This window comes from Beta vulgaris, chromosome 2 (genome assembly GCF_026745355.1).
Source record: "Beta vulgaris subsp. vulgaris cultivar EL10 chromosome 2, EL10.2, whole genome shotgun sequence".
Classification (NCBI taxonomy): domain Eukaryota; kingdom Viridiplantae; phylum Streptophyta; class Magnoliopsida; order Caryophyllales; family Amaranthaceae; genus Beta; species Beta vulgaris.
Genome location: NC_079203.1, coordinates 38437265 through 38448704, shown reverse-complemented (window position 1 = coordinate 38448704; position 11440 = coordinate 38437265). Strand labels below are relative to the sequence as shown.

The 11440-nt window shown below is 35.3% G+C and overlaps 1 protein-coding gene across 1 annotated transcript; it reads right to left on the bottom strand.

Moving 5' to 3' along the window:
- Nucleotides 1-6704: 6704 nt before the first annotated feature.
- LOC130590507 (secreted RxLR effector protein 161-like) lies at nucleotides 6705-7163 on the bottom strand. The gene has a single exon (XM_057392980.1). It carries the CDS (start codon nucleotides 7161-7163, stop codon nucleotides 6705-6707), a length of 459 nt encoding a protein of 152 aa, XP_057248963.1.
- Between the last annotated feature and the right edge of the window lie 4277 nt (nucleotides 7164-11440).

Below are 11440 nucleotides of genomic sequence, written 5' to 3'. Positions count from 1 at the left end.
AAATATTAGAGGAATTAAAATAAGGGGTCAACTGATTTTGGGTCATTTAAGTGGACATAATTAACACAAGTAAGTTATTGAGAGTGTCTGGTGCATTATAGGCAAACTTCAAGGGTACTTCATGAATTTCGTAAAACATCAGGGTACCTGGTGAAAATTTCGAAAAATATATTTCCTTCGTTGTAAAATAAATGAACGATTAGGGAAGGTATGAAATTAAGGAAATGACAAAGATAGAGAGAAACAAAAATAACTCGAGTCCACTCATGGTACACCTGGGTGTACCATGCTCATGGTACACCCAAGACCATTTTCGTAATTAATTGCAAGTTAAGGGGCACGTTGGTAATTTCGGGGCAAAAAGCAAAAATCTGAATCCAATTCTTCTTTCTCGCTTTTCCTTCAATTCGAAACCTTGTAAACAGAAAAAAAAATGGAGAAGCCAACGCAACCTTGCGGACCATTAATGGCGGATTCAACTCAAACACAACAATGGAGATATGAAATTCGCTCATTTCTTTCAATTCTTTCTCGCTGGAAAAATCTGATTTTCAATTCTTCTCTCTCTCCTCCTTCCAAACCTTCCAAACACAACAATGGAGATCTGAAATTCGCGAAAAAAAAATTCTAGATCTGAAATTCGCGAGATGAACGATGAGATGATGATGACGCAGATTCAGGATGATGATGATGAGGCGACTGAAGAGACCCACGACCCATCCACGACAATGATGAAGACCCACGACCCAAATTTGATTATGTTTTTGCTCATTTGTTTTGTTATTGTTGTTTTGCTCATTTCCCCTAAGTTATTCGTATTGCATAAATCAGATGTTTTTTGTTGTTTTACATGATAAGGACATGAACAAAATTCTGAGTGCTGATGTTGAATTATCATTGTAGGAATGAGCAAATTTATTCTGTTTGAATTCTAATGTTCAAATGAGTCAAGCATCTATGCTCATTTAGAATGATTGAAGATTATGTGCACATTTACATAATTTGTGTTGGATGATTATTGGTGCTTAGTCAACTCTTATGTATTTGCTCTAGTCTCTTTTTTTTTTTTCTATTCATTTCATCACTTTCTTCATTTTCTTTTTTGCTCACCTATAATTAGTTCGTTTTCGTAACTGCTCATTTGCACCAAGTTTTGATCATTTTCTTAAATGAGTAGAAATACTTATTCATTTGCTCATTTTACTCATTTGCTCATTTTGCTCATTTGCTCATTTTGCTTATTTACTCATTTGCCCATTTTACTCATTTGCCGAAAATAGCCACCCAGGTTTACAATAAAGATTCTCAAATAACTCATGTGATGAAGAGACTGATATATAGAGAAGTAAATGTCAACTAAAGCAATGTTTTATTCCTTTCAAAACAACTTATAATTGTAAGTTTAATTTTAGAACGGAAAAAGTATACCCCTCGAGTTTCAAATAGATGTTCTATTTTGACTTTCACATTTTTCTCATCCGTCTTCACCGATTTTTAGCTATTCTGCTTGGTTTTAAGTCTTTCAACAGTTTTATAAATGTAATATCCCGATAATTCTCTCTTTTCCAAAATACTTTTTAATATAAAACTTAGAGAATCATCAAAGCATTATCGCCCGTGTGATAACGTTTCGGCTTATTCAGAATTTTGCAGCGAAAAACATAATAAATAACTTTAAAATTTAGTTAACTACAAAGTCAACCAACAAAGTCAAAGTCAACACAAAACCAAAACCAATTATAAAATGTATAAATCCCAAAGTATGCTAATTAAGCTAAAGAAGCTCTCCAATCCCAAACCAAATGCATCACCTTCAAACTTGTAGATAGACAATGCACTATTGATCCCTAGAAACTGCTCACCAAAATGGTTCATCACAAGATCAGTAAGGCATAGCCATGATCAACATACACAAACCAAAGCACGTAATCGGCAAAGCTGAGTACTACATAATAAATAAAGAAATAATCCTAACATGATACTACTACATAACAAATGTGGCCGGCTCTTCCATACACAATATCTAGAGATGAGAAAGTCTCACCCCATAACCCTAACTGAATCTCCTCAGTCAGACCTTGCTCAAACCTTTGAGCATTCAACTCCTCAATAACTACTACCTCAGGTGCAAACCTCGATAGTGCTATGAACTTGCTATAGTACTCGGAGATGGTCACACTCCCATCCTAAGGTTGATAAACTCTTGGGCCTTCTGTTTCCTCATAAATGCAGGGTAAAACTTCCCCCTTAAGGCAGTAACAAAAAAAATCCCAATTAAAACCTTCCACAACACTCAGACTGGCCTCATTTTCTCTACACCACAAATCAGCTTCATCCTTTAGGTGCAAAATAGCTTGACCTACTCTCACACCCTGAGGATAGTTCACAGCCCAAAGATCTTTTCAAATTCTCTAATCGAATTCTTTAAGACGATAGGATCAACTTGCCCCTCAAACATGTCCCCAACAGAATCAAAACGCTTAACACTTTCCCGAGTCAGTTCTCCGCCAAGAGGCGAATCGCAATAGCTAAGTTGTTATTGTTGCTAGCCATTCTACTACGCGACCTAAAATTAATACTCTACTTTAGGTTTCAATACATAACTTAGCTTACATGTCGTCCTCTAGGAATGCAACATTTGATTTGATCATACAAGATCGTATCAACAAACAATTCTCAAGAAGTTACAACAACACCACAGAATACTCGTCATCAACCACATAATCATTCATGAAAAAAAAAAATATTCACATCAGAAATACACATGTGGAGATCAACAAATAAGAATTCAATCACAACAAATAAATAATAAAAAAAATTCCCATTCGTGTGCCCAAAATAAATTCTTGCTCACTCGAATACTCGTTATAGTTGTCTTGATTGTATGCTTTCCTTTCTTATTAATCTATGTCTGAATCATGCTTTTATTTCTTTTGTTATGGGAGAACTGCTAGTTACTCCCGACTAACTGTAGAATTATTTAATATATCCTTGCAGATGGAAATGACTACTTGGGCTAGCAAAGTGTGGGTCGGTAATGAGAGGAAACTGCTTGTAGTCTTTTTGGTAGATGAGTTCTATGCAGACAATAGGGAGTCCTATGTTATGCTAGGTGTCAAAGACATTTAGTTTTATTTTCCTTTTCTCCCCAATCTGGCTCGACTTTAATTTTACACTCATTTTATAGCCGAGGCTTGGTGGCGGGTTTTAAAAGGTTTGAATCCTTACTGCACAATGGCTTCTCCCCTTTTTTTTTTGATTAAAAAATTTTTGTCTGGAGATTTTGGGAAGCCGAAAAGTGGTTGCACGTTGGACTAGATAAAGTTAACTTACCTGTGTCATAACATACATCCTTCGAACTAGACGACTCTAACTCACAGGACCAGAACACATCACTATCCGACTCCTCAAAAGATGCAGCTTCTATTGGCTGGTTTTGGCCTATTTGTGGTGGGCTAAAACGCATGTTGCACAAATTTATTTGGAAATGAGGGTTGAGGTTTGGGTCTATATGCACTTAATAAAGACAAGGAAATTCAAAGCTATCAGGCCCAAAGAAGTTATGGTCTCGCCTCTATTTATTTGTGGTTGTGGGCCTAGAAAGTTCTCTTTGGGCCGAAACGAATCAAACTCCGGAAAGACTGTGACATACAACTTATTCGTTTCTAAGAGGCGAGTAGTAGGTAGAGGGTTGTGTAGATGATTAAAAACAAATTGTTGTTGGGGTGGATCCATATTTGTCTTATTAAGGAAAACTCTAAGCTTTCTATGGGAATGGACTTCACCTGTTGTGGTGAGAAAGGAATATAGTAGAGGGTGCATGCATGTTAAAGGAATAATTGTTGATAAATAAATAAATTTTCTTATTATATTAAAGCCGATGGTTAAGAGATATTTACTACTTAAGCCTCTATACACCCTATCCCACACCACAATAGATTGTAGAGGGCATGCTAAATACTTAAGAACCTTATATAATAGACCCCCTATATTTTTGACTTGATTGTGAGGTGAAAAAATTACTTCCTAATCTTATTTGTTAAAGGCCTTAGTGTTGTTTAACTATTTTAAAATGAAAACATTTTTGTAATAAGCAACAGTCTCCGGCTAAACATTTAAGAAAAGGTGGCGGTTGAGCATTTATTAGTAAGATTAGACTGACCTTGGGACGCAGTAACTTTGAGCCCCTCACCTATAGGTGGGATGAATGTTCATGTTGCTGACGTTATCCCTCGTTCACACTCATCAATCCCATGCATTGGTGTAATAAGTGAGATTAGTCGCCAGAGCTTACATAGACATTGACCGAACGAGTCTCCATCCTTCGACTCCATGTATAAAGGCGTAGCCAACCAAGTAATCTTCCCTTTAGGCTCCGTTTGGTAGGGTATAAAACTTTTTCCTAGAAAATTATTTTCCTCAATTTCAATTTTACATTGTTCGGTTTGCAAAAGAGTGTAGAAGCATTTTCCTTACGAGTATAATTTCTCTCCCATTGATGGGAGACCATTTTCCCTTCAAAATGAAGGAAAAACTGTTTTCCTTATTTTTCCTTCTGTCTCTTGTACACTTCTCTCACTACCTCCTTACTTTTCCTTTCATTTTCTTTTCGTTTCATCATTTTTCTTACATGGAACCAAACAACGGAAAACTGATTTTGGAATTGTGTTTTCCATTGTTAATTGTTTCCTATGAAAATTATTTTACACTGAAAATGTTTTACACCCAACCAAACGGAGCCTTAATCTCTACTCCTCTCTTTTTCTTTTCTCCAACCTGGTTTGGCACTGACTTACTTCCCTCTGACATGTCTACCGAGTCTGATTGGGTTGTATCTAATAGGATTTACGATGCGAAAATACAAACAATTTGTACAAAACCTATTGCCAAGAACACCCTAAAATACTATAATGAATCTACATAAGAGAGTTAAGTTATTATACCTTTGTAGCGTGCCTCGTTGATGTTAACTCTAGAATCTCAAGTGAAATCCCTCCACAAGTAGTCCACCACCACAATGAAGATTAGACTTTTAGATTTGCTAGAACCTTAAAAACAACTAATTATTTTTGAAATAATACTCTCTTGTAACTTTTAGAGAAAAAAGTTTCTCACTCTTTTCTCACTTTTCACGGCTAAGCATGCATATATATTGAATCATCAAATGATTCTTACATACCCTCCTTAATATATGCGTAAAATCCTTTTTTTTTAAAAAGGAGGATACAATGCTTTCCTTACTTACGGGCAATCAATCATCACATGATTGATTTTGTTACTCATTTAATTAATTGATTCCAATCAATCAAAGATTAACATAATCAATTATCCCTATAATTGATATTTTACTAAATAAGAAGATATTACAATTATCTCATTTTATTTTAGTAATAGAGTATTTATTTGTATTATCAAATAATATTAGTCTCCAATAGACTAATTAATCGACTTGTAGTTTAGTGTGACCCTGTAGGTCCAAACAAGTTCAGTAGTAAATATTAAATCATTTATTAATATTACAAGTCAAGATTGACTTCTAGCAAAGCATCATGACTACTAAACTATATTGGATATAAGTAATAATTTAAAACTTATGAGTTATGCATTTGATCGTAGGACATACTCCAACAATCTCCCACTTTTCCAAGAGCAAGTGGTGCTTTATAATTCCTTTGTCTTTTATTGTTATATCTGAACATAAGGTAAGAAATCTTGTCATCCTTATGAAGTCCAGAAGATTTCTCAGTCTCCAAGTTCAACTATCAAACGAATGATTGAATCACAATCCATTCGAGCACGACCATGCATTTTATAGTTTAAATTCTCTGAGAGGCCAAAACAACATTCCTATGAAATAGGAGGGACAATTCCATCTTATTTACCCTCTATCCTTCACACGACTCATAGCAACATGTACATTGCCTTTATAGTCTCCTTTTACGGCACGACGTTTGACAATGCCAAAGTGTACTAGTCACCAATGTAAGGAATCAGTGGTAAACTCAAGTCTGAGGAATCAACTCATTTATATTTTAGAGAAACTTATGACATTCAGCTCTTAAAGATTTCTCTATGTGGGTCAAATCCAATGTGTATTCACCAATTCACATTAATATAATTGATTAGACATCCAATGCCCCTATGATCCATGAAACATGATCATCAATCAAATTATAAACTAATCATTATAGGTCATTAATGTACCTACTTAATGACCTGATTAGGGATTAGGTAATCATTTATTTTAGTTCACTTAATAGGGTTCCATAGTTGAGTCCTCGTACTCAACATCCTATTTAAAACAACTGATTACTTTGGACATTTGTTTTAATACTAAACTGAATTTAAACAAACATATATTTATAAAATAATAAACATAAACCTTTTATTTCAATAATGAAATACGTTCAATATTAATAAACAAAACAAATAGGTCATCCTCCAATGTTCCTAATTCCCATAGCTGAAATATGAGTCTCATGTTTCTGCTGAGAAAGTGGCTTAGTAAGCGGATCTGCAACATTGCTATCCGTATGAACTTTACATATCCTAACATCTCCTCGATCAACTATTTCGAATCAGATGAAATCTCCTGAGTACATGTTTGGATTTTTGGTGTGATCTTGGTTCTTTTGCTTGTGCTATAGCTCCAGTTTATCACAATAAACATCCAAAGCACTAGCAATACTGGAACCACTCCTAGTTCAAAATGAACTTCTTAATCCAGACAGCTTCTTTTGCTGCTTCTGATGCACAATATACTCAGCTTCAGTTGTAGAATCTGCTATGGTGCTCTGTTTGGAACTTTTCCAACTCACCGCTCCTCCATTTAAACAAAATATGAATCCCGACTGCGATCGAAAATCATCCTTATCTGTTTGGAAACTAGCATCAGTATAACCTTTTATACTTAGCTTATCCTCTCCTCCATAAACTAAGAATTTTTCTTTAGTCCTGTTAAGGTACTTTAGAATATTCTTCACAGCAGTCCAATGGTCATCACCTGGATTTGCTTGGTATCTACTGGTCATACTCAAAGCATAGGAAACATCTGGTCTAGTACATATCATGGCATACAGGATGGATCCAATAGCTGACGCATGGTCTTTCTCATCAGTCGTCGAAGGACGCTGAGTCTTGCTCAGACTTATGCCATGAGACATGGGTAGAAAACCTCTTTTACAACCTTTCATATTGAACTAGTTAAAACCTTATCAATATAAGTTTCTTGACTTAGTTCAATCATTCTTTTATATCTATCTCTATAGATCTTGATGCCTAGATGTATTGAGCCTCACCAAGATCTTTCATTGAGAAACACTTTCCAAGCCATATCTTTACAGACTCTAACATGGAAATGTCATTTCCAATCAGAAGTATGTCATCTACATACAAGACCAAGAAAACAATCTTACTCCCACTAACTTTCTTGTAAAACACAAGATTCCTCTTCATTTTGAGAAAACCAAAACCTTTGATTGACTCGTCAAATCGGAGGTTCCAACTCCTTGATGCTTGCTTTAATCCATAAATGGACTTTTGAAGCTTGCATACCTTCTTGGTGCATTAGGATCAAAAAACCCTCTGGTTGTGTCATGTACACTCTTCTTCCAAAAAACCATTTAGGAAAGCGGTTTTAACATCCATTTGCCATATTTCATAGTCATAATATGAGGCAATTGCTAGAAGTATCCGAATAGATTTCAGCATAGCTACTGGTGAAAAGGTTTCATCATAGTCTATACCATGAATTTGTTTGAAACCTTGTGCCACCACCTAGCTTTATGGATATATACATTTCCATCCATGTCAGTTTTCAACTTGAAAACCCATTTGCATCCAATAGGTTTAACCCCATCGGGCAAATCAACCAAGTTCCAAACTTGATTTTCATACATGGAATCCATTTCGGATTTCATGGCTTTTGACCATAAGTCGGAATCTGAACTAGCCATAGCTGCTTTGTAGGTAGTAGGCTCATTGTTTTCAAAAGCAATATTTCTTTATTATCAGACATGAGAAATCCATATCTCTCAGGTGCTGAAATTTTCCTAGTAGACCTACGAGGGGCGGGTGCCACGAGGTAGATTCCACAACAGGTTGTGGAGTCTTATCAGTTTCCACAACAACTTGTGGAGGCTCCTGATATTGTGGCTCATTTTCAGCTCGAATTTCCTCGAGGTGAATATTTCTCCCACTTGAATTTCTAGAAAGATGTTCTCTTTCGAGAAAGACACCAGTTCGACCACAAACACTTTGTTCTCAGTTTTATTGTAGAAGTAATACCCCTTTGTTCCTTTGGATAACCCACAAAGTAACATTTGTCAGATTTAGGTGCAAGTTTGTCAGATTGTAAACGTTTTACATAAACTTCGCATCCCCAAATTTTAAGAAAAGACATAGTTGGAGTTTTTCCAGCCCATAACTCATATGGAGTCTTTTCAACAGCTTTGGTTGGAGTTCTGTTTAAGATTAGTGCGGCAGTTTCCAAGGCATGACCCCAGAATGATATCGGAAGATCGGCCTGACTCATCATTGATCGAACCATATCTAATAGAGTTCGATTTCTCCTTTCGGACACACCATTCCATTGTGGTGTTCCTGGAGGAGTTAGTTGGGAAAGAATTCCACAATTTTGAGATGGTCATCAAACTCTTGGCTTAAATACTCACCACCTCGATCAGATCTAAGGGTTTTATTGTCTTGCCAAGCTGATTCTGTACTTCCATTTGAAATTCTTTAAACCTTTCAAAAGCTTCAGATTTATGCCTCATAAGGTAGATATACCCATATCTACTGAAGTCATCTGTGAATGTTATGAAGTACTGATAATTGCCTCTAGCATTTGTACTCATTGGTCCACAAACATCAGAATGTATGAGACCTAATAAGTCATTTGCTCTTTCACTTACACCAGTGAATGGAGCTTTTGTCATTTTTCCAAGTAAGCAAGATTCGCATGTATCATATGATTCGAAATCAAATGATTCCAAAAGTCCTTCCTTTTGAAGTTTTTGGATACGTCTCTCATTTATGTGGCCAAGACGACAATGCCAAAGGAAGTTTTATTTGAATCATTTGATTTGGCCTTTTTAGTATCAATTTATAAACTTGTTTTTCTAAATCTAGTAAATAGAGCCCATTAAATAAGTGAGCACTACCATAAAACATTCCATCCTTTTGAAAAGAAAGACATTTATTCTTAATCTCAAAAGTAAACCCTTCTGTATCCAAACAGGAAACAGAAATAATGTTTTTAGAAATGGCTGGAACAAAATAACAATTATTCAAATCCAAAACAAGCCCAGAGGGCATTATTAATCTAAAAGTGCCTACGGCTAAAGCTGCAACCTTGCTCCGTTGCCAACATACAGGTCCACTTCCCCTCGAGCCAAGCTCCTTTTTCTTTAGTCCCTGCACTTTGTACAAATGTGAGATCCACATCCGTATCAAATACCCAAGAATTAAAATAGTGAGATTTACTTCAATAACATGTATACCTGAGGTAGAAGGAATCTTGCCATTCTTCTTGTCCTCTAATACTTAGGCAATTCCTCTTCAATGAACCTGGTTTGTGCAATGAAAGCATTCTTGGTCTGGAGTACTCCAGCCTTAGTTTTGACAACCTGTTTACCCTTATCCTTACTCTGTGGGTATTGCTTTTTATTGCCTTTCTTCTTGAAAATCCCTTTCTTTTTCTGAATCATAAGAACATGATTCTTAGGTGCAACCTTGATACTTGGTTCAGCAGTCTTGAGCATTCCTAGAAGCTCATTCATAGTCTTCTCCAACTCATTCATGTTAAAGTTTAACACGAATTGGTCATACCCTTATGAAGGGAGTGGAGAGTGATGTCAATTGGTAGCTCATCACCTAAAGTGACACCTAATCGTTCCAGATTCTCAAAATAACCCATCATTTTGAGAACGTGTGGACCAACAGGTTCACTTTCTTTGAGACTGCTCTCAAGGATAGCCTTAACCGTTTCATAGCGCTCAATTCTTGCTTGTTTTTGAAACATAGCTCTGAGCTGATGAATGATGTCAAAAGCCTCCATATTTTCAAATTGTTTTTAATTCAGAATCATGGATGCTAACATCAAACATGTGACATCAAGAGATCTAGCTACTGCGTATCATATGCTTTTCGAGTCTCAGCAGATGCTCGAAGGGTAGGTTCAGCAGGGAGAGGGTTTTCAAGAACATCCAGTTTCATTTCAGACTTAAGAACTATTCTCAAGTTGCGATACTAATCCAAAAAATTGTTGCCATTAAGTTTTTCTTTTTCGAGAATAGAGCGAATACCATTAGATGACATAGCGGAGTTTAAATTAGGAGTAACCATCTACAAATGAAAAAGTAAAGTCTTAGGTTTATGATTATAAACAATAACTTCAAACTTTAACCAGGTTAAAACAAGTTAAAGGCTTTTAGTCTAAAAAAACGTCCTCAATTAGGCTAAAAGATTCCAAGACCCGAACTCATTTGATCCTAAGCCGACTTTGGCCAGTCACCTAAGAGATAAAAGATTTAGGTAAATAACACTTTATTAGTTATACTTCTATAACTCTTGGTTAATGGGAAACATGACATGAAAAAAACCCCATTCCTATACCCCAAAGCCCAAGTCCTAATTGGATACCTTGTTGAATAAAACCTTACATACTTGTAAATTTCTTAAATATACTCTAATATTCTAAGATAAAAAGTAATACCTTGCTTGGCAAGCCCATTACCAATATCAAACATGAATAGAGGTGGTAAGGGTGGGTATCTAATTTATTCAAAAATTTAAAAAAAATGAGGACTTAAGTTACTATGTCGGTTCTAAATTTAGTGAACTAATAGTAATTAGAACAAGACCATAATAACAAAATAAAAGCAATAATTAAATGCATAATTTAAAATGATCCTAGTATGGGCGTATGGCCCCTACACCTTAATCTAAACTTGAGGATGCTTCTTTGTACCCGCCTTTTGATCTCCATCAAAGCTTGATTCTCTACAAGTTATTTGAAATTTAAATAAAATTACAAAAATACAAAACGGCTCAAAGTCCGTATTTAAGATACAAAAATACATAAACGGTACGCAAATTGTATTTTCCATCCTAATTTGGGCCATACTAGTCATCCAACATCCAAGCATAAAATTATTCATTCATTCACTTACTTAGAGTAAGTGACCCAGTTTATATTAGACAATTCTAATAAAAAAAATTAGTTAAACTAATCAACAATTTAATTAGTTCAAAACTAACAAAATATTTAATAGTGTTAGAAATTATACTTGGACTTTATATTATCATGATAATAAAATTGCAACTTTATCCAGAAAATCGAGAGTTGAATATTAAACTAATAAACTTCCACTAAGAAATGGATCACCTAACTATTAGGTTCAAAATTTGGATTGAAGAAACTGAGGTTAAACATATTTTA